The sequence below is a fragment of the Podarcis vaucheri genome, assembly GCF_965113315.1.
Source record: "Podarcis vaucheri genome assembly, chromosome: 14".
Taxonomy (NCBI): Eukaryota; Metazoa; Chordata; class Lepidosauria; order Squamata; family Lacertidae; genus Podarcis; species Podarcis vaucheri.
The window spans coordinates 30,693,798-30,717,361 of record NC_138752.1 but is presented as its reverse complement, the minus strand read 5'-3'; the positions used below and the strand labels follow the sequence as shown (position 1 = coordinate 30,717,361).

Here is a 23,564-nt window from a genome sequence, read left to right as displayed (position 1 = left end):
TCTAGTTTTTGGGTCTTATGTAGTACAGAGATGGGGAAAGATGCTACTACTCAGTGCAAATGGTACTGGGCAAGGTGGGCTAACAGTCAGAAATAGCATGGCTTATTGCAGGTACAGGGAACCTCTGGCCCTCCAGATAATGCTGAAGTACATCTACCATCAGCCCCTCAGCAAGCATAACCAGTGGCCAGGGATGATGGGTGTTGTAGTTCAGCAATATCTGGAGGGCCAACGGTTCCCCAAACCTGGCTTACTATGTTCATAGGCATTTTTCCTATGAAGACTAATGCAGGATACAGATTTGCATCTGTTGTCCTACATTTCAACCTTGATGCTAACTGCAGGCAATGTTATACAACAACTTTTCCCCAATATTCAGAGGAACAACATGCTCTGAACTTGCTAAGGCTTTGAAAGAAATATTGTTTTGGATTTTTAAGGGTTAAATAGTTCCTGGGCTATTTTGAGAATGCACACAAAATGTCCAGTAGTAGCTTTCTGTGAAAGTAACCTCTGAAATAAAGGCTAATGATTGTCTGCAGACCCAATAATTTTTGGATACTCTGTTAGCTAGTCACATAGTGCATGAAAATGTTTCCCAAAGAGGAGCTGTCACCATCAGCTGGTGAATTGCTTCTTAAATATTGGGTGTACAAAAGCAATTTGTCATAACTTATTTGGTGCAGAGTGAGGAGCTATTCTTCATTGACAATAGTGATAATAATAAAGCTGTAAAAGTCCCACTGAGCTTGAATGAGTTGTTGGGGTGCCCAGAAGAGCTCTGTGCATTGTCTCCTAGGTATCTCCAGTGACTGCTTCATAACAGATTCTGTGACAAAAAAGGGAATGCTCTTCACTGTGGTTGTGCCACATAATTTGTACAAAAGTGAAGAGGCTACAGTTACACATCTTTCCTTCCCCCTCCCCCTTTGCTTTGTTTCTTAAGGTCCAAATCGCCATACAGTGCATCTTCATACTCAAGAAGTTCCTATACGTACTCCAAGTCCCGATCGGGCTCATCCCGTTCTCGATCCTATTCTCGGTCATTCAGCCGTTCCCATTCCCGCTCCTACTCACGGTCTCCTCCCTACCCACGGAGGGGCAGGGGGAAGAGTCGGAACTACCGTTCCAGGTCAAGATCCCACGGCTATAACCGCTCAAGATCCAGGTCACCCCCCTACAGAAGATATCATTCTCGATCGAGGTCTCCAGTTTACAGAGGCCAGTCCCCAAACAAACGCCCTGTTCAGCAGGCAGAAGGGGAAAGGGAATACTTCGGCCGATACCGAGAAATTCCACCTTACGACATGAAAGCGTACTATGGCAGATCCGTGGATATGAGAGACCCATTTGAGAAAGAGAGATTCCGGGAGTGGGAGACCTACCGGGAGTGGTACGAGAAATACTACAAGGGCTACACAGCTGGAGCCCAGCCCAGGCCTTTGCTTAACAGGGAGAACTTCTCTCCAGAGCGCTTTGGTCCTCCTGGCCCTAGGCGAGAGAATTCCCCGTACGTTCGGGGCCGTAGAGACGATTATCCTGGAGGGCTGGGCCATCGGAATCGGAATGTAGGTACTGGCTACTCTGAGAAGCTTCCAAGTAGAGAGGGCCATGGCATGAAAGAGGTGGCCAAACTGAAAGACAAGGAGGTTGAGATCCCACCAGGAGACGGGAAGGGAAACAAACACAAGAAGCACCGCAAAAGAAGGAAGGGGGACGAGGGCGAAGGCTTCCCCAATGTTGACCTGTTGGAAGGCTCGCGGAAGCCACGGGATCCTGCCCCTGGGGAAGAGGGCAGCAAGCCTGACCCACTCTTCATGCTCCCAAGCAGGGATGATGCTACTCCTGTCCGAGATGAGCCAATGGAAGCAGATTCCGTTGCCTTCAAACCCACTTCTGACAAGGAAAGGAAAGAGAAGCCAAAGGCAAAAGCCGAGAAGACAAAGCGAAAAGCAGAAGGCCCTGCCACTACCAAGAAAGAGGTGCAAGTGAAGCCAGCTAAAGCACCCCAAGAGAAATTGGAGGCAGATCGTGAAAAATCCCCCCGGGCAGATCCTCCTGCGAAAAAAGCCAAGGAGGAGTTGCCAAAGGCTGATCCTATCAAGTCAGTGTCCTCTCAGAAAGATGAGAAGGCACTTGGTACGCCACGCAAGGTTCATCCCCGAAGCTCAAAAGAGCATCCAGAAACCAGATCAACCAAGGAGGAGAAGGCCAAGAAAGATCCCCCCAAGGAAGTCAAGCAAGAGAAGCAATCGAGTAAGGAGGAGAAGTCAAAGAAACCTGTGGACAAGAACAAGCCTGTGGATGCAAAGCCAGAGAAAAGGAAAAGGAAAGGCGAGGAAAAAGGAGACAAAGATCACGAAACGCCGTCGTTAAAAATGTCCAAACCTGACATTGTAGAGTCGAAACCATTGCCAAAGGGGAAAACTGAGCCAGAGGGTGAAAAAGCAGAGAGGACCCCTGAAAAGGACAAAGCGCTTTTGCCGGTTGCTCCAGCAAAAAAGATTAAGCTGAACCGAGAAACTGGCAAGAAGATTGCCAGTGTTGAAAATGTCCCCCCAGTGAAGGAGGCTCCAGCCGAGAAGCCTGAGCCACCCCCCAGCAGCAAAGGGAAACAAGAGAAGGCGAAAGGAAAGCTGAGGAGGAAAGCCGCAGCTGCCGATGGATCTGGTCTGACGCTGGTTGATTATACCAGGTACCTCCTGATTAAAACTTAAAAATTAATTTCACTTCCTGTCCATGTCATGTTGAGTCCTGCCTCCTTTCTTATGCTTTGATTTGGCCTCTCTTAAACCCAGGTGGGAATAGAAGATAAGTAGCTGACGTTGGCTGGTCTGGATCTGGGTCGTTCGTCTTATGGACAAGCCAGATCAATCCCTCTGATATAGATCAGTTGCCCTCCAGTCCCAAGCAGTCCAGATTGAGTCATGGCCTTTTAATTTCCCTTCTAGCATGAGGTTTTTTATGAAGCAATTTGCCCACCTTTCCTTTATGTCTGGGCTGTGTCAGTTATTTTGTGCCTGTGGCTAGGTAAAGTGCACTTGCCATTGGCCATTGGAAATATCACTTCAGCATTTTCCATTGAAGGGAAGGAATCATTGCCTGATGTGGCTTACTAGTGTTAATTTATCAATGCTACTCTGTGATCTGTGGGTGAGGGGGCCTTTCAGAGCTCTTCATTTGCCCTAGAGGCCCATTCTCCCCCTCCCCCCTGTCATACTCACCTGTCACAATATCATTTGATGTCAGGTGTGCAAAGTGCCCTCATGACAGGTGGGGAAAATAGCCTAATTGGCTGTGTCAGGCAATGATTATTTTCCCTTGATGGAAAATGCTAAAATAAGACCTCCAAAGGGTCACCCAGGCTTGATGGGAAGGCTACATCGGGATTTGGATCCACTCAGGAGCTCCTGATTGAAGTTCCCAAGCAGACCTGATGTCTGCTGAAAGCAGTACAGTTTTATATTCCATGCCAAATGCAAACAGCAAAGAAACAATTGGGAGCCTCTGCAAGAACCACTTGCATTCGGCACTGTTTCATTTTGGCACTGAGTGCCCACTATGCTACTTTTGGCCAGGTTAGATCCACTCCAGTGGATCTGATCTGGCAGCACGGCTTGCATTCCTTGCTGCATTTTAACGACATTGAATGCATGGCACGCTTGCAAAAGAACAATCCTGCCTGCCAAGCGTGGACTGCAGAAGGTTTGCCATAGCTGAATCCAGCCCACTGTGTCAACGAGGTTCCCTGCACCTTTTGTTGTCAAACAGAAATCTCTTGAGTCACAACAGCCCCTCTCTCTAAAGTGAGAAGAATTAAGGCTTGGTTACTAAGTTTACTTTTCTGTAGTGGGAAACCACACATGTGGCCTGGATAGAGGGGATGGGACTCTGGACCCCAATGTTCCTGAGGGAAAAAATAAACCCCAGGCCAGTTCCTTGATGCAAGGGCTGTTTTCTATGTGAAAATAAAATAGTAAAGTGGGGCTTTTGGCCCTGTAAAAAAAAAGAATATCCCCACAATCTAAACTTGGAATTAAATTATGCTGCTTTGATGTCTTCCTTAATAGGCTGTCTTTGGTTTTTCCTTCCTTAGCACCAGTTCTGCTGGAGGAAGCCCTGTAAGAAAGTCAGAAGATAAGCTGGACATGAAGCGAACTGTCATCAAGACCATGGAAGAGTACAACAATGACATAACAGCCCCTGCCGAAGATGTCATCATCATGATCCAAGTTCCTCAGTCCAAGTGGGATAAAGATGATTTTGACTCTGAGGAGGAAGAAGAGGAGAACGACGTTAAATCTGTGCAAGTTCCCTCTGCAGCTGGGAAGCCCTCGAGTGTCGTCAAGAATGTCAGCACAAAGCCATCCAACTCCCTCAAACACAGTGAAAAGGATCCTGAAAGTTCACAGCCTGAGTCCAAAAACTCCAAAACAGTGTTATTGTCCAATGAGAAAGGGAAACTCAAAGAGAGGGATCACGCTGCATCTGACAAAGACTCTTCTGAGAAAAGGAAGAGTGGCACTCAGCAGGAGAAGGAGCGCTCCGAACGCAGTGCCGAACAAAGCAATGCAAAGAATTGCTCTTCTAACTCTTCCAAAGAGGCCAGGTCTTCAGATAAACATGAAGCTGCCCATGGGTCCTCTGGGAAGGATTTCACTCCTAACTGGGACAAAAAGTCTGACTACGACAGCAGCAGTAGCAGAGACTATTCTGGTTCCAAGCGAAGAGAGGAAAGGAGCGACCTGGCACGGAAAAAGGTCTCTCCTCCTCGCAGCCGTGATTCTGCCACCTCTGGACAAAAAAACAAGGCTAGGGATGAGCGAATGGAGCAGCCCAAAAAGGAGGCTGGGGACTCAAAGCGAGGCAGTTACAGCCCTCAGAGGGACCGGAGGCCAAATGACCACAAAGCTCCTTATGACTCCAGACGTTCTACAGAACAACACAAGTCCCAGGAGAGGAGTTCGGGCAAGGAGAGAGAGAAACGCCCGTCCTCTGAGACTACCTGGAGCAACAAGGAGAGGGTGGCAGGTGGGAACAAGTCCTTGCACCGGCGCTGCTCACCAGAGGCAAGAGAGCCAGGGACAACGGTGCCGAATGACAAGGGCACCACCAAGCCGAAGCCACTGCCCAGCCACTCTGCCCGTCTCTCGTCTGACCCAACGAGGGAGACGGACGAGGCAGCTTTCGTCCCAGACTACAATGAGAGTGACAGCGACAGCAACTTCTCTACAAAGCAAGAGGACTCCCCTGGAAGAGCCACCCGGGAGGGGAAGGATAAGGCCCCCGAGAACAGTAAGCCCAAGGAGGGAGCGGTGGGGACAGCAGTCTTGCCCCCCCCAGCTGGCGGGAGCCAGAGCAGCCCCAGCATCAGCCGCAGCCAGAGCCCTTCTGAGAGCCAAGGCCGGAGCCGCAGCAGCAGTGCCAGCTCGGCCGACAGCCAGGACAGCAAGAAGAAGCGGAAGAAGAAGGACAAGAAGAAGCACAAGAAGCACAAAAAGCATAAGAAGCACAAGAAGCACGGCGGGACAGAGTCGGAGGCAGAGCGGAGCCAAAAACACAAACACAAGAAGAAGAAGTCGAAGAAGAACAAGGAGAAGGAGAAAGGAGACGACCAAAAAGCTAAGGCAGCCCCCCTCTAGGGCGGGGCAGGGGGTGGACCGACCTACAGAGGGACTGAGTCGCCTGTGTGAAATTTTGTTATAATGTAAACAAACGAGAGCCTTGTAAATAATGCCATGACGGGCCCTGTGCTGCACTTACACAATTGCTGCTTGATTTGATTTTTACATCAGAGCTTTATAAAGTGAACATTTTGTACAGACTTGTGAGTTGTGACCATGTGATATGGGGGAGGGAGGTGGGTTTTTTATTTAATTTTATTTTTATTTGGGGGGGGGCTCTTTTAACCACCATTAAAATAGTTTGGGTGGTGTTTACTGTACTGTGAAAAAATTCACACTTAATTTTTTTTTTTTTTAATTGCCTGTCAGGAAAAAGAAAAGGGCTGATATCGGTTCTAAAATATCAGCCAGAGGACTTGTGGAATGCATTACAGCCCTGTTCTGTTACTTTTGGATTACAATAAAAAAAGAATTCATTAAACTTTATAATCAATGTGTTAGATTTGCAGCACCAGCTTTAATCAGGCAAGGAAGGGAAGGTGACCCTCACCTCCCCAATGAGCTCTACCCTTCATGAGAAATTGTCTGTCTCCGACAGAATTTATTGGTTTAACACAGAGAATGTTAAACTGGAGGGTGGGTGGCTAGGAAGCTCTGTGAGCATTAATCTTTGAAAGCAGTCAAGTTCGCTCTTCCATGTAGAGAACTTGGACTAGTAAATGCATCATCCTAGAGGCTGCGTGCTTAAAGCAGCACTCCTCAAGCCTTTGCAGGTAGGCTCCCTTTGGGGACCTGAACACAATGTGTGACCCCTTGCCATTGGACCCATATTGGTCCACATTTTGATGCATAGTGAGGATGGTGGTTGGGGTAAACTGGTTTAAATGGAAGCTTGGCTTTCCAACCTGGCTGATTCAAGGTTACATGACAGCCAGCAATAATTGCCTCAGGCAGGATTCCAGACTGACACAGGGCCCTTTAGCTTGGTGAGTAACAACCCAAACCCTATGCTCTGCTAAGCAGCCAGAGCAGGTGGCTGGGGCTCGTTCTGTGCAGCTAGCCAGCATTGGCTCCTGCCAGCAATTTGCGAGAGTCATGTCAGCCTTTCATTATCAGCACTGTCAGTTGTCAATTCTGTCAGACTTAAAATTTTTGGAGGGGAAATCGTTTTTTTGAAATTGGCATGTTTTATTGCCTCAAAAGGTTAAACACCAAGTAAGGAGTTCCTGTTTTTAATAAGAAAAATATATATCCTGCAGCATTAAATTGCAATGCTAGTTTTCTAATGCCTCAAAATTTCAGGTAAAATCATGGAATGGTGCTGTCAGTTGAACATGAAATTTTCTCTGACACTTTGGAGAGTGGGTGCTGCATTGCTCCTGCTCTCCTCAGTGGGCCAAAGAAAGTCCTAATATTCCTCCACAGTGTTAGAGCAAGCAGACAAAAAGGTACAACCCTAACTTGGCTGTTGCACACTAATACTTGGCTGTGATTCCCTCCATTTTCCTAGCCCTACACATGGTTGCAAAGTGGTCACTGGGAGTTTCCACAAGAGGTATTAAACTAAAGAGGAGCTTGCTGGGTCAGGCCAATGGCCCATCCAATCCAGCACCCTATTCTCACAGTGGCTAGCCACTTGCCTCTGTGGGAAGCCCACAAGCAAGACCTGAGTGCAGCACCTCTTTCCCCAATTGCATTTTCTAGCACCTGCCATTACTGCCTCTAATAGTGGAGGTAGCACAGACCCCTTGTGACTTGTAGCCATTGATAGCCTTCTTCTCTGGAGAAAGGTTGTTTTCTGCTGCTCCAGAGAAGCAGACACGGAGCAATGGATCCAAACTACAAGAAAGAAGATTCCACCTAAACATTAGGAAGATTCCACCTAAACATTAGGAAGAACTTCCTGACAGTAAGAGCTGTTCGACAGTGGAATTTGCTGCCAAGGAGTGTGGTGGAGTCTCCTTCTTTGGAGGTCTTTAAGCAGAGGCTTGACAACCATATGTCAGGAGTGCTCTGATGGTGTTTCCTGCTTGGCAGGGGGTTGGACTCGATGGCCCTTGTGGTCTCTTCCAACTCTATGATTCTATGTCTAGATCACCTTTAAAGCCACTGAGGTTGGTGGCCATCACTAGTTCTTACAGGAGCAAATTGACATAGGTAGACACTGTTCTGTGAAAGGCTGTTCAAATATGGACTCCAGCACTCCTGCCGCAGGTGATCTAGACGTAATTCACAGAGGAGAATACGGCTATCAATGGTTACAAGGGGTGTGTGCTACCTCCATTATTAGAGGCAGTAATGATCACAGAACAGAGGTGAAACACTTCCCTTTTTTCGATACGTAAGCTGTGATCCTGTTACTGCAGCCTCAGCTATCATTAACATTTCTGAAAGACTTTTCACATGTAGCGCTTGCCAAGTCAGGACTCCGTCATCCAACTTATAGTGTGACTTTGGTGCCGAAACACAAGGCTACCTTTCATCTCTGGAATTTCATCTCCGTTTCAGCACAGCTTTCCAACCTGCCAAGTTCATTTTCATCCTTGATTTTGTCTTTGGTGGTTCCCCTCACAACTTTGTGTCATTTGCAGATTTGATGAGCTCCCGTATGCCTTTGCCACCGCAAATTTATAAATACATTTACCAGCTCGGGACCTAGGCCAGAGCCTTGTGGCGTTCCAGATGAGACAGCTCTCCAGGTGGATGTAAGCCATTCATGGGTACTCTGGTGCTGTTGTTCAACCAGCTGCAGATCCACCTAACAGTAGCATCATCCTGCCCATATTTTAACCATAGGTCAAAAATATTATCATGAGAGAATTTATCATATGCTCTTTTGCAACCAAGTAATACTGTCTACCACATTTCCATGAACTAAGTTAGTAGCTAAGATAAAATTGATTTGGCATGTTTTGTCCTTCAGAGACCCTCACTGGTTTAGTAATAAAACTTCATTTCCCATGTTTTGAAGGGGCAGGTATATGTTTTTTCCTCCCATATCAGTTTTGTCCTAACAGGTTATGTTTGGACCTGGGTATATGAAATTCAGAGTTCCACTCACCCTTAACATTTCAACACCACCATGAGCAATTCAACCAAGGCTGTTGGAGAAGCCCAATAATGCTTCAGAACATACTGGGGTATTTGTTAAAGTTGGTTGCTTATAGATATTCACTTAAATGGGGCTTCTTAAAAGTGGCATCCCATTATGCTGAGGACTACAGCCCTCTTCAACAACAACTCTGGTTCAGTGTTTTGGATTTGGTTCCTCCCTATCTGAGATGCTCAGCATGTTAACAGTTTTTCATTTAGCTGAGCCTTTTAATTTCCCCATTAAGGGATCTCAGCTCTGCATGCTGCCTCGATTAAGGAGAGGGAAATTGCCATTTATAGACTACCATTTATGTTGACTTTAAAACTTGGGTATTTTGCGCAGTACTGGAGAACTGCATCTCTCTCAAACTGACAGTCCTTAGAATCATGGAGCAATGCCCCCTCTGACCACTTCAAGGGCCACCAAATTCTCTATATGGCAAGAAGAGATCCATTGGAAGCAAGAATTGGACTTCCCTACAGGCAGAGTGTTGGGAGGGCTGGAGAGGAGCTGGCTTATTCACACAGGCTCCCCCATGTACAGGAAGGCAAGGAAGAGGCTGCTTAGTAGGTGTGAGTTTACAGGTTCATCTCTTCCCCTTGCCCCAACTTTCTAATTACACAGGGTACTTGGCTATTCCTCTGTAGTTAATGATAGGAAATGGGCCTCCTTTGGGGAACCCAAACTGCTTAGGCAGTGAAAATGTATAGTACTTGATAGCTGTGGTTGCAAGCATCTCTGCTGTGACAGAGCTACACATAGACAATTGTTAACTTTGCAGCTCATAAGCTTCATCTGTATTATTGCAATGGGCCTATAAACACACAAAACTTCTCAAATACTCAGAATACACTGAATTTTCAGATTTCTATGCAAAAATAATTACTGATCCAGATGTTTTAGACTACAGCTCAGTCCTGCCCTGGGCCATCTCACAACACCACAATATCCATTGTAACCAAGGGACTAAACATCAGAAAAACCGCAGCACAGAAGTCAGGACACCAGACACTGAAAGAGTCTGCCTGGGTGAACAGAGCGGTCAGCCTTCCCCAGCCAGGCACCCTCCAGATAGGAGAGGGTTGGTTGTATGTTGCCTCCTGTGAATACCACCTGAGGAAGCTCCCTTACACTGAGTCAGACCATTGGTTCATCCAGCTTATTACTGTCTACACAGACTGGCAGCAGCTCTCTTAATGTTTCAGAGAGGGGACTTTCCCACCCGTACCTGGAGATGCCAAGGAATTGACCTGGGACCTTCTGCACACAAAGCAGGTGTTCATCATTGAGCAGAGATCCTAGTCCTAGTGGTTTTGAACAAAGGCCTCATTTAAACAGGAACACAGCATTGGCCCATCTAGCTCATTACTGTCCACACTGACGAGTGGTGGCTGTCCAGGTGTTCAGGCAGGGACATTCCCTGCCCTATCCGCAGATGCCACCAGCAGGGATCCAACCTGGGGCTGTCCGTGTGTAAAGTGGATGCTCTGGCCTCCGGTTTTCCTGCAGCCAAACTCAACTTTCCTCGGATTTCCTTGTGCTTCACCACTCAAGGGCATTCACTGTGTAGCAACCAAGCTGGCAGGTTTCCAGTGCCACCCGCCTGCCCGCCCTTCTTCTGGCCTGCTCATTTCCAGAGAGACAGAGCAGCTCATCTTGGCTGGTTGCAGTGCCAGGTTCCTCTCTGTTCTTGTGGATGCTGCGTGCCACTTCCCAGGCTCCGGGGAGCTGGTGGCATCTCGCCCAGATGGCATCTCTCTCTGTCTCAAGGAGGTAGCGGAGCGCCGAGGAAGCTGCCTGCCACTGGCATCCTCTGCAAGGGACAAAGCTCGGGCAAGTTGCCTCCCAGGAAAAGAGGGAGGGAAGGCACTTCATGTGCCAAGGTGCCATCTGGAGCGTCTCCTTGGCCTACATGAATGCCTCCGTGCCTGGCACCAGCCGTGGATCCCTTTGTGCTGCAGAGAGCCAGTGGGGGGTGCAGCCCGAGACTTCTCCGGCATCATTCGTCGGCCTGTCTCTCCTTGTGCCGGCAGAGCAGGTAGGAAGCAAGCCCACCCCTTTTCTCCCCCTTAATTGGGGGCACAGGCCGCCCTCAGCCATTGTGCACCAACTCTGGCTCACTTAATGGTATTGATTGCATTTGTATCCCACCTTTTTCTCCAAAGAGCTCAAGGTGGCATAGATAGTTCTCCCCCCCCCCCAAATAAAAAATCATTTAATCCCCACAACAACCCTGTGAGGTAGGTTAGGCTAAGAGGGAAGGACTGGTCCAAGGATGCCGAGTGATCTTCATGGCTGAATGGGGATATTAAGGCCCGTGGGCCAGATAAGGCCCAAGGGACTCGTTTATCCGGCCCGCGGTGACCCCCACCACCCACTGCCACCGCCCTATCTTACCGGCGTTGAGCTGTGTGGCTGCCCACTTCCGGGTCGGAGGAGCACCGGAAATAGCTTATGCGCATGTGCAAGCGTTATTTCCAATGCACATCCGGGTCAGAGGAGGCCTGTGCACATGTGCACAAGCTATTTCCGGTGCTCCTTCGACCCGGAAATGTACCAGAAATAGCATGTGTGCACGTGTATGAGCACACGCACCCCCGCCCTCCGGCCTGCCGCGCATTCGGCGCTGGAGACACCGGCCTGAGGTGTGGTAATTTTGCTTACCCCTGTCCTAGACCAACACTCCTCCCTACTACACCACACTGGCTCTCAAAAAGCTCAAGGCCTATGAAAATCTGAGTGTTTACATTCATTCATTCCTCCATTCATTCATTCATTCATCCATTACATTTCATAGGATCATAGGATTGTAGCGTTGAGAGGGATGCAAAGGGCCATCTAGTCTAACTCCCTGCAATGCAGAAATCACTCCTTTTTGCTCCAGTGAGCACAAGGGTCCCCCCCTTCAGTGAATCTTCACAACAACCCTATGAGGTAGGTGATGCCGAGAGGCAGTGACTGGCTCAAGGTTGTCCAGTGAGCTTCATGACCAAGTGGGGATTTGAACCCTGGTCTCTCCCAGGCCCTAGTCCAACACTAACCCAGCCCGCCAGCTGTTTTGGGACTACAATGCCCATCATCCCTGAGCACTGGTCCTGTTAGCTAAGGATGATGGGAGTTGTAGTTCCAAAACGTCTGGAGGGCTGAGTTTGGGGATGCCTGCTCTAACCGATACACCATATGGGTGGTCAACTCTAGGCTGTCACAAGGATTTGTTACCCTTACCTGTTGGGTGGCCGCCCTAGGTGGCAAGGAAATTACCCAACACTGTGGTCCCTGACCCCAAGAGGATTTGGTGCCTTGACTGGGAATACAGGTCTTGCACCAAGAATCACCTCCTGGCTAACCCTCCCTCTGCTGCTTTTGGGCCTCTGGTTTCTGCCTGCAATGCAGCTCCTATTGATTCTTCCCTTAGGCTATTCTGGCTGTTCTGCAGCCAATCTGCTCAGCTGCTCTTGGACCCAGTTCAGCCTTGCCAGTCTGAGATTGCTCATCTCCTGTCTTGATTTGGCCCTAGGCTACGGTGTCGATCTGGGAAAGATTCCAGGACCCAATGCCGCAAGTCCATCCCAATTCAGGCTTCTGGCTCCCATTCCCACCAGCCCACTGTTTCAGAGCCATGTGTGTTCTGTGATTCTGCATAGTAGTCTGGGATGAAGAGTAACATGCTTGGATCCTGATAAATTCAGCATTTAATCCCCCCCCCCAGCAAGTTGCTAGTGCATGACTGCCAAGTAGGTCCAGATGAAAATGCAGAAGCTGATGAAATCTATCCAATTTGGTTTCTCTCATTTTTCCAGTCTCAAATTCAGTTCTGCATATCAGTGTGTGGGTTGTTGTTTTTTAAAAAAAGTCATTTTGAAAATTCATCAGTTTTTTAGTGTGAATTTCTCCTAATATGCATGCTAGTCAATGAAACTGCCTGATATAATGGCTTTTGTGTGTTAGTTTCACTAATACAGTTGTAACTTGATTGCCGAACGCCCTGGAACACGGACATTTTGGCTCCCAGATGCCGCAAACCTGAAAGTGATTGTTCCGGTTTGCGTACGCTCTTTTGGAACCCGAACGTCCGACGGGGCTTCCTGCAGCCAATCAGAAGCCGCAATTTGGTTTTGGAAGTCAGACTTCTGAAATGGATTCTGTTCGACTTCCAAGGTATGACTGTATATGCATATTTATGCACACATAACCCCAGTATTATGAGTACCTTACTGGGCTGGAGAACTGCATTGCAAAATTCAGAGAAGTACAAATTTCAAAAGGTGGTTGTGTTTTGGATGACATGCTGTTTTGGGAAGTGTAAATTGGGTAGGTTTGCCTTTAAGTGCAAATTGAAGTTAATAGCTCCCCTATCCCTACTTGTCCATCCCAAGGAGCAATACTCTTGCTTCACTTATCAAGATCTTTCTTTCTTTCTTTCTTTCTTTCTTTCTTTCTTTCTTTCTTTCTTTCTAATGTTTGGGATGTTGCACTACTACTAACTCCCTATTTCTTAAAGTTGCACAGTTCCATCTTCTGGGGGGAGTGGGAATAGATCAGGATTTAGCCTCAATCAGTGTTGGGGGCTCAGGCAGGGGGAGGAACCAGGTTTCTCCCAACCATCTCTTTGTTCTCGTCTTTAAGAAATGCTCTCAAGCACTGTGGATCTCCATAGCCATCTCTAATATGCACGGCTTTTAAGATTTTAAGGTTTTTTTTTAAATCGGGGACTGAGGTGGTAGCGCTGTTCAGCCTTGTTGGAGATGGCTGCGAGTTGCCTCTCGTAATTAGTCATTAGGACGAGCTGCCCGTGCACCTTGAGCTGCAGGACACGGAAGCCTGGCGGTGGTTATGAGTTATGCTTCCCCCGGTATCCTTTGTGACAGATTCCAGCTTGAGAGAGCCACAGCCCTGCAGACAGACGGCAGAGGCGTCAGATTTGCGATTAACAAAGGAGGCTATTCAAATGGAGTTGGCACTGGTCCAGGTTGCGGTTTATGAGAAATCGAAGGCGCGGGTATTAAATATTCATAGGCAGGTTCATTGGCATTTAGCTGGCTTTCTTCTTCTTTTTCCTCGCAACCCCCCCCCCCGCTCGCCTGCCCACCCCCTCAGGAACAATTGCTTAATTGCAAAGGTTAAATGAAAGCTTCTGCAATGAATTCATTCACTGAGACGTTAAAATCCAGGCAGATTTTGGGGTGTTTTTTTGGGGGGGGTGCCATGTGACTAGTGACCTTGATCACATGACAGCCCAGACTGGTGCTAAAGGCAGCATGTGACCCTAAGAAGCTATGTGAGCTTTTTAAAAAAAAATTAAATACAAAAAATATCGGGAATTCTGTCCTTCCTCCCTCCCTCCCTTCACCTGCTGTTGTAATAGTTCATTTCCTCCCCAGTTCAGAGTCCCTGGAAAGACCACCTGGGCATAGTAAATCCTGCCTGCCCAGCTCCCTCCCTACACCATGAGACTCCTGCCCCCTCTCCCTCTCCCTGCGTGTTACACCGCCCTGTTTGGTAAGTTAACAGATACTTTGAGCAATTAATTTGCGCAGCATTTCCCAGAGTAACTCATTAGCATGCACACTGCACAGCCGGCGTGGAGGCTGCCCGACAATGCCTGGTGCGCCAGCGCCACTGCAGAGGGTGCCTTGTTCCGTGTGCTTTGCCTGCCGGCTGCCGTTGTATCTCCAGCTCAGGGGTGGCGGCGGGGGAAGGGGGCTTCCTGGGAATGCCTTTTTCTGTTCACCTGCTGGTTTGAGAAATGCTCTCTGCAGCCCCAGTGCCTGAATTGGTGCAAGCAGTGGGGCTATCGCCCAGTGCTTGGCACCTTGTTGTGCTTGGAGAGTCTTGAGCCTCTCCAGAGAATTTTGGAGGGTGGCCAGCCAGGAACCCTGGTTTGCACCCAAAGGGTGGCTGTTCATCCAAGTAGCAGCTTCTGAAGCTGGTGGCGAATTGTCCCGGTTGCAGGCGGGGGGATAATTTCCCTCTCCCTCTCCCCAAAGAGGGATGTCACTTTCAAGACGCTTCAGCATCAAAGCTTGCCAGTAGCCAAAAAGCAAGCTGGCATCCCGGCACTCAGTCTTTTGTGATGTTCAGGGACGGCTCCACTTGCTCTTCTGCAGTTTTTAGCCGTTCGGAACTGATCTTGCCCTCAGATCGCAGGCTGGGCTTGCAAAGACAAGCAGTCCAAAATTTAAGAGGAGGCAGGACATCCCTCTCTCTCTCTCTCTCTCTCTCTCTCTCTCTCTCTCTCTCTCTCCAGGTCAGCAGGCTGGCCCTTCGTTAGGATGCAATGCCATTGTCGTTACCGTGGAGATGGTGGGAGGGGACTTGGACAGGGGTGTCCGGCTGACTTAGCATGTGGTGTGGTTGGTAGCCATGCTCAGAGGAAGAGGATTTGAGGCAGTGAATGATTGCCCCCATCCCCACATCCAGCTTTTGTTTCATTGTCAACAGAGAAAACTGGAAAAAGAAATTTCATCGGTTATGTTCAAGAACATTGCCTTCCTCCTTGGGAACAAAGATGGTGCATACATTTGCATCTCATTTTAGCAATAGCGGTGAACCTCAGCCTTCCACCTCACAAGCGGGATGGCTTCTACAGCTGTGTAATAAGAAAGGGGGCAGGTCGGTGTTTATAGAGGGGGTTATTCGTTTTATTCTGCATGCAAAAGAGTTCCTCTTTCTGGATGAAAATGTTCCTCCCAGGTGATGCTTAGGTTAGTGGGAGGAGATGGAAAGGAGAGAGCATTGCAATGGGAAAGCAGACTTCATTCAAAATACGTTTGGGTGAGCACCAACCACACAATTAAGTTTGGATCCCAATTTAGCACTTTGGAAAGCAACTTGCCTCAGTCCAAGGCACTTCGGAATCTGCTCAATTCAATTCAGAAGTGCCAGGGTCTCCTTTGCTTCCCTCTCTTTCAGTACTTCAATTTTAAAAATAAAATAAAATAGATAAATCCCCTTTTGGCAGAAGTGGCTGAAATTTGCAGGCTTATTATCTGTTGCATAGGGGGTCAAACCTACCACTCTGCAAGTAAATTTGTCCTGGAGCTTTTTGTCCTGGGCACCTTTAAAGTTTTTCTTTTAAGAATGATCTATAATTTTCATTACTTTTATAGGCAAGGTTGCCCCAGCTGAGGGCATCAATCCTGCCAAATTTCAAAATAACTGCAGTGCCCATTCCCACAATGGCAGCAATTTAAGTTTTAGTGCGAGTAAAAAAAATGAACCACTCTTTGTGGGCAATTGGACTGAAAATTCCAAGCACAAGAGAGGTGGCCCAGGGTAAGAAAATTGCCAAATAGCAAATAAATAGGTCCAAGGCTTTTTTCGCTAGGCAGTTTTAAAGTTGATCTTAGGCTGAGAAGATCTAGGGTGGGAATTTGCTTCCTGGGTAAAATAATTCCCTCTCATTAAACACTGGATTCGTGAGGAACATCATAAGCTGCGTTATACCAAGTCAGACTTACCCCTGGTCCATGTGACTCATTGTGCTGCCTACACTGACTGACAGCTTCTCTGTAGGGTTCTAGGCCTGGACGGGGGGTTTCCTGGCCCTACTTGAAGATGCTAAGGACTTTCTGCATGCCAAGCAAGTGCTCTGCCACTAACCTACAGCCCTTCTCAACAGAGCCCTCCATCCACCCTCTCTCCACCCTGGCTCTCTATTCTTCCATCACCCTACCCTGAGCTCATGGCATTATGAGAGGTGCCAGAGCTGAGCTCCTGAAAAAAGCCCTGGATTTACCACCACAAGATACAGGGATGGCCACCAATTTGGATGACCTTAAAGAGGGCTTGAAGGGACGCAGGTGGCGCTGTGGTCTAAACCACAGAGCCTAGGGCTTGCCGATCAGAAGGTCAGCGGTTCGAATCCCCGCAACAGAGTGAGCTCCCGTTGCTCAGTCCCTGCTCCTGCCAACCAAGCAGTCCCTTAACCTTTAAAGAGGGATTAGACAAATTCATGGAGGTCAAGGCTATCAACCTCCCAATAGTGGAGGCAGGATACCTATGAGTAATATCAGTTGCTGGGGGTGATGGGGTTGAGGTGGTCCACTCCTCACTGGTAAACTCCCTTTCCTTCTCTAATGGACTTTGCTTTAATGGGGGTGTTTATTATATATTTTAATTATGGGTGGCTGCAGTTTTATAATTGGTTACATTATTTTGAGGTTGGCCTATATTTGCTTGTGAAACTCCTTGGTATTTTTTCTTGAAAGGTGGCATATACATTATTATTATTATTATTAAGAAGAAGAAGAAAAGTGTGGTGCAGTGGTTAGAGTCAGATGCAACTTTGAGTCTGAAGACCAGAGTTCAAATCCCCACTTAGCCAGTCTTTGGGGCCACTCAGTGCCTCTCAGCCTAACCCTATTATTATGGAGAGGCAGGACCGATTCCTTCAGAACAGCTCTAGGGGGAAATATACAAAAGCAGAGATTACTGCATTTATTTCCCCTAAGCCCAAAGCACCAGATCTTTCACAGAACCTCTTGAATTGTCTTTACAGAAACATAACTTAGCCAGGCAGGCGTAGCACTGGGGAAAGCTTTTGGTGAGCAATTCTAGGGAACAACCTTTTAAAACCAATGAAGCCAAATTTCCAAAATGGGGAGAATGTTGTTGGGGCAAAAGGGCAAGGCAACACAGAGACAGGTTTGCAAATAAAAGTAATAAAGTCGGTCTAATATAGCTAGTTATATGTTACCTGCTTTAGTGGAGTCTTGGTCTTAAGAGCATGTGCAGACTTCCTTGTCGAAGAGAAGTTCTGAGAGACAGCATCTTTGGACTCCCAGTTCAATGTTTCTGGGAAGACCAAAGCTGAAGCCTTACTGATGTGAGATCAGTAAGACCTGGGTCTCCATCCTAAGATGAATTGTTGTTTAGCCAATCATGAAATCGCCTCCATCTCTGATGTCAGTGGTTCCTGTGGCCAGCCACAAAACTACTAAAAGTCCAGTTCAACCTCCCTAAAAATTCTGAACTTACAATACAAAGGCCCAGCCAGTTCAGACCTGTTGAGTCATTGTGCTGTACAGAGAGGCTTAGCCAAAAGATGTATATTCAGAAACAATGCAGCCTGATAGCTTTCTGTTGAAGGCTAACTGCAGGAGGTGAGAACCCCAGGAGCTCTAGGGGGCACTGTTGAGCTGCATCAGAATATTGGAGTTTGTCACAACTTAGAACAGTGGCAGAAAACTCTTGCCTTGACATCCTAAGATGGGCACCCAAGGCCTTGCTCTGAATGCCCCCTCTGAGAGATGGCCAGAGAAAGGCAATCTCTGTTTCTCTGTGGCAGCCCCTTAGAGCCCCTTAGAGAGTGCTCTCTTCTGGGAAGTCCACCCAGCACCAACATTGCCTTCCTTTGGGTGCCAGACAAAGACGTTATCTATTTTTCAAGGCTTGCAGATAATGGCGAGATAGGAAGCTGCCTTATACAGTGGTACCTCAGGTTACATATGCTTCTGGTTACATACGCTTCAGGTTACAGACTCCGCTAACCCAGAAATATTACCTTGGTTTAAGAACTTTGCTTCAGGATGAGAACAGAAATCGTGCTTCGGCGGCGCGGCAGCAGCAGGAGGCCCCTTTAGCTAAAGTGGTGCTTCAGGTTAAGAACAGTTTCAGGTTAAGAACGGACCTCCGGAACGAATTAAGTACTTAACCCGAGGTACCACTGTACCAAGTCAGATCTTTGGTTGAACTAGCTCAGTATTGCCTGCTCTGACTGGCAGTGGCTATCCAGGGGTTTTAGACAGGGTTCACTCTCAGGCCTACCTGGAGATGCTGGAGACCTTCTGGAGATGCTCTTTCACTGAGCCTTTCACCATGCGAGTCAGACCCTTGGGCCACCTAGTTCAGTGTTGTCTACACTGACTGTCAGCAGCTCCCCAGGGTTTGAGGCTGGGTTTCCTCCCAGTCACACATGGATATTGAAGTGGGACTTTCTGCATGCTCTGCCACTAAGCTTTGACCCTTCTCTGGATGACTGAATAGTAAAAGGTAAATGTAATGGTCTGGCTTTTTTGTGGTTATTTTTGGGTGATCGTGCCTGAACTGAGGAAGATAGTGGTTTTTTGAGTGACTACTGTGATGAACACTTTATATAATGCATAATTCATTATTTACATGTTGTCCATTTGACTGGGTTGCCCCAGCCACTCTGAACGGCTTCCAGCAAATTAGCACAGTAAAACATCAACCATTAATAACTTCCTTATACAGGGCTGCCTTCAGCTGTCTTCTAAAAGTCAGATAGTTGCTTATTTCCTTGACGTCTGATGGGAGGGCTTTCCATAGGGCAGGTGCTGTGTGTAGAAGCACTTCCTTTTATCTGCCCTGAACCTTCACACATGACATAAACTGGGTCTCACTCTATCCAGTCCATTTTTCTGATGCTCTTTCTGGTCCTTCAGTCTTCAGCTCTTCCAAGTCTAGTCTAGTGCCCAGCAAAATTCCCAGTTCCAAAATTCATGGGAGTCACATTCCTTGCATTGCGCTGTGCAGAAGCTATACCCCGCTGACACTGCCTCATTGTCTGTTTAACCTCTGCTACTGAATCAGGTGTCATGCAGGTGGAACAAGCACACAAACATGGTCCTGAGACAGCTCCAAACACAGGCCTTCAGCAGGGTTTCTCATAGGGCAAAGCAGATTAACATGTCTTTGGACTACAACTTCCATCATCCCTGAGTGTTGGCCATGCTGGCTGTGAGGGCTGATGGGAGCTGGAGTCCAGCAACATCTGGAGAGCCACAGGTTAGCCACCCCTGGCGTAGCGGCAGGTAGGATCTGTACTTGGTGAGATGTCACACGCTTCCACCCTGCTTTTCAACACAGCACACCAGCAATCTTATCAAGGCAATTGGCCTTACAACTTGGATGCAATGAATAGTCCATTTAATAGAGCTGGTTTTTGCCCATGAGTCTGAGCAGGCGTCTCTGGATGGGAATGAATGGAACCTAATTAGGGAGAGGGGGGATGAGGGAATCCAGGAGAGGTGCTGATCCCAAGGAAAGCCAGTGATAATGGGGAAATGAATGAGCTGCCACCGTCAGCGGAGAGACGCTGTAATTATCTTGGCCTGACACGCTGCAAGCTGTCTGTGATAATGAGGCAGTGCCTCAAATCAAATTAACTGGCATTATTAAGCACATGGCGCAATGCGCCGCCGTCGCCACAGCAGCGGCCCTTTCCAAGAGCAGCATTCCAGCAGGATGGGGAAATTCCGGGTTCCAAAAGGCAGGTGTTGGAGTGGCTAGCGAGATCGTCAGACTGCTAGGTCTGGGGTTCAGATCCCTGCTCCTCCACAAGGTTTACAGAGGGACTCTGGGCCTCCCTCTCTCTCTGTCTCAACCTGATCTACCTCACAGGGCTGTTGTAAGGATAAAGGGGGGAACTATGCATGTTACGCTGAGCAGTTCATGGCAGGAAGGATGGATTTAAAATGCACCGATGTTTTGTCCGGCAGCAAAGCGGCCACCAACCTGATCTGTCATGAGCAGAGTTGCCAACTGAGCAGAAAAATATTTTGCTCGGCGGGTTGTTTGTGTTTGTTGGCTTTTTGAGTTGCAAGCCCCACGAGGAACAATTGAGGGAGTTGGGTATGTTTAGCCTGTAGAAGATTGAGAGGTGACTCAAATAGTTGAAGGGTTGTCACGTGGAAGATGGAACAAGTTTGTTTTCTGCTACTCCAGAGGGAAAGACCTGAATCAATGGATTCAAGTGATCCAAAAAATGAGATTCTGAATAAATGTTAGGAAGAACTGTCTGATGATAAGAGCTGTTTGACAGTGGAAAGGACTCCCTTGGAAGGTGGTGGACTCTCCATTGGAGGTTTTTAAGCAAAGGTTGTATGGCCATCTGTCAGGGCGGGACAATGTGCTATAAATGTGGTTTAAACGCATGGTGCACTTTCATGCACAATCAGTAACATAGGAAGGCGGGGGTGGAGTGCACTGGGTGGCACAGTGGCTGGAGGACCTGGCTTGGATAGGGCTATCTTCCAAAAAAAAGCTCAAGAACTTTGGACGATCTCCAAACTTCAACTTGTTTTCATTCATCATCACTGACCATCATTCATCCCCATTCATAAATGTTTGAAAAGTCCAGGGATGCAGTCAGATGACCAGGGAAACAGGCAAGGCAGGAATCCCGCTCAAGTTTGCTTTTGCTTAACTGTCTTTCTCGCCACCCCCATTCTGGAGATACAATTTTGTACAAAGGACCTAATGGATCTTAATCTGGAGAACAGGTTGACATGCCCACATTCTCACACAGTGCAATTTGTCAAGCTAACAAGACCTGCAGAAGTACCACACATGATTCATTAGACTGCTATATCTGGAGAAGAGGTGGAGCTCGGTGGTTGGTGGAGCATCTGCCCTGCATGCAGAAGCCCCCAAATTCAATTGTTGACATCTCCCAGTAAGACTGGGAAAGAGTTCCTGTCCGGAAACCTGGACAGCTGCTGCCAGGCAGTGCAGACAACACTGAGCTAGATGGACTGTTGGCCTGACTTGGTGTATGGCAGTTTCCTATGTTCCATAGGTTTTTATGATTAATTATGGGATGTACATGTGTGGACTCGCAGACACCTAGGGAACCATCTGAGAACCTTCTGGTAATAATAATTTTAAAAATAAATTTTATTTATATCACGCCCTCCCCAGCTGAAGTCGGGCTCAGGGCAGCTAACAACAATAAAACAGTACAACAGTACAACACAACACAACACTCTAAAATCATTCATTATATATTCATTATAAAGTTAATTAAAATCAAACCAATGGCAACCATTGGGCCAGAGCTCCGTGAAGATTGCCGAAGGAGGGAGTCAGGCTGTGCCCTGGCCAAAGGCCTGGTGGAACAGCTCTGTCTTGCAGGCCCTGCGGAAAGATGCCCTGTGGGTAAGCTGTTTGTATGGATCTCCAAGAAAGATCCATGATCTGTAGCTGAGATTCTGGGTGTCCCCAGACTGCCATTGTTGTTTCAGTAGGGATTCAAGCACCTACCATAATTTTATGCTTGCACAGTTACAGTGGATTATTAAAGCACTCTGTTGCCCTAGCACAACAAATCCACTTGAAAAATAAAATAAAAACTATGGTTTCGGAAAAAAGGTGATGGAGAAACACATAGAAAATGAACAAACAGTTGACGGGAAGACATATAAACACTTCACAAGCACCAGTCAGGATGCAGGAGGACTGCTGCTCATTCCCATCCAGCCATTCTGCAAACAAATAAGGATAGACGGGGAATAAACATGTCCTCTAGAGGAGCCCCAAGTAAGAACCAGGACAGATCTGTAGCGCCGTGCCTCTTTCTTTCCAGAAGACAATAATGAGGAGCACTGTGTGAATTTTGGGCACCCTATCTTGAAAATTATATTCAATGAATTAGAGTCTGTGCTGGGAAGGGGGAGGTGCATGAAGGAACCCCTATTTATTTGGGGCACCCCCCAATTTGCTTCTGAGCTAATTGAGGGGATGACAGACTAGCTCTGGAACATGGAAAGTGCACTGGATGTGCACAGAGTGTTTCCCACCATCGCTGAATAATCACTGCCGGCTGTTACATGTTTTGGGATGGGTAGGGAAATGGCAGAGATTCCCCCCTCAATTCCAGCCTGCAGTGTCCAGTCCCTGCCTGCAGGAGGCAGCAAAACACCTTTTTGCTTGCACATAAGCTCCAGTCTTCTGTGTTGTGTTTGCATGTATGGCTGTAATGCAAAATGGTTGCCCCCCCCCCCCCCCAAGAATCATTTTCTTTTACATGTTTCAGCTTCAGGTGCTGCACTCATCTGTGCTTAGAGAGCGGCTGTCCGGGTTTACAGTGGGGCATATGGGTACACCTTCACCAGTTGCATAAAAGATCCTGGAGTTTGCCACCACAACAGCTTCACCTCTGACTGCAGCAGGAGGTGGCCATTCAACATGGAATCATAGAACTGTAGAGTTCGGAAGGGGCCCAAAGGTACATCTAGTCTATGGTTACCAGATTTTTTTTTTCAATGAATCCGGCGACACACTTGGTTTTTTTGTTTTTGAAGCTGAGTAGCAACAGGAAGTCAGTAGTATGGATGGTGAGGCAAAAGACCCTGGGCCCAAGCACACATGCATATTGTATAAAGGTGCAAAGCCCTTCTTTCGCACCCTGTGAAACATAAATGCTCAGAGGTTTTTTTTTTTAACTGGGCAACAGCGCACCGTGCGCCTGTGACTCCTGAGCCTTCCCCGATCTCCTTTCCCCTTCCCCTTTTGTTTTGACAGATCAGGGGAGGCTTGGGAGTCACGGGCAGGCGGCCGTTGCCCAGGAGGGGCCAGCCTGGTAGCGCAGTTGGCTCTGGCTGGCTTCAGGAGCTGCTCGCTGCTTGCTGCCGTGGTGCAGGAAAAATGGTGGGCGCCACGGCAGAGAGCAGCAAGCAGCTCCTGAAGCCAGCCAGAGCCAACTGCACTACCAGACTGGCTATGGGCTGCTGAGGCTGCCACTGCCATGTTTCCTGGGGCCAGATTTGCAAATCTGGGGACATTCCGGGGACAGGAATTTGTTCGGGGATAGATTTGCAAATCCGGGGACTGTCCCCAGGAACTGGGGACGTCTGGTAGCCCTAATCTAGTCCAACCCCCTGTGATACAAGAATCACAACACTATGGAATTATTTGACGGGATTTGTGGAGAGTATAGATAGAGGTGTCTAAATTTTGGGGGCCCAAGAGCCACATTCCCCTTTGGCCTGTTGTCTGGGAGTCTCATTGCAGCAGTGGTTGCGGCAGCCATATTTTGTGTCATTTGCAAACGGTTCAGTCCCCAACGTCTCCAGCTAAGAGGTTGCGGAAGAATTGTTGAGTTG

At 47.9% G+C, this 23,564-nt stretch overlaps 1 protein-coding gene and 1 long non-coding RNA gene across 4 annotated transcripts in view; one reads left to right on the top strand and one right to left on the bottom strand.

The window, feature by feature from the left end:
- The window catches only part of RBBP6 (RB binding protein 6, ubiquitin ligase), a gene marked incomplete at its 3' end in the record, with an annotated part of 29,950 nt that extends 23,837 nt beyond the window's left edge, over positions 1-6,113 (top strand). For all 3 annotated transcript variants that reach the window (XM_082199317.1, XM_082199316.1, XM_082199315.1), the window contains 2 exons: positions 947-2,695; positions 4,097-6,113. In XM_082199317.1, coding sequence (XP_082055443.1) covers positions 947-2,695; positions 4,097-5,642 — 3,295 coding nt within the window. The remainder of the gene's footprint in view (positions 1-946; positions 2,696-4,096) is intronic.
- The window catches only part of LOC309518869, a 213,773-nt gene that overhangs the window by 149,343 nt on the left and 40,866 nt on the right, over positions 1-23,564 (bottom strand). The gene's annotated exons all lie outside the window — the stretch shown is intronic.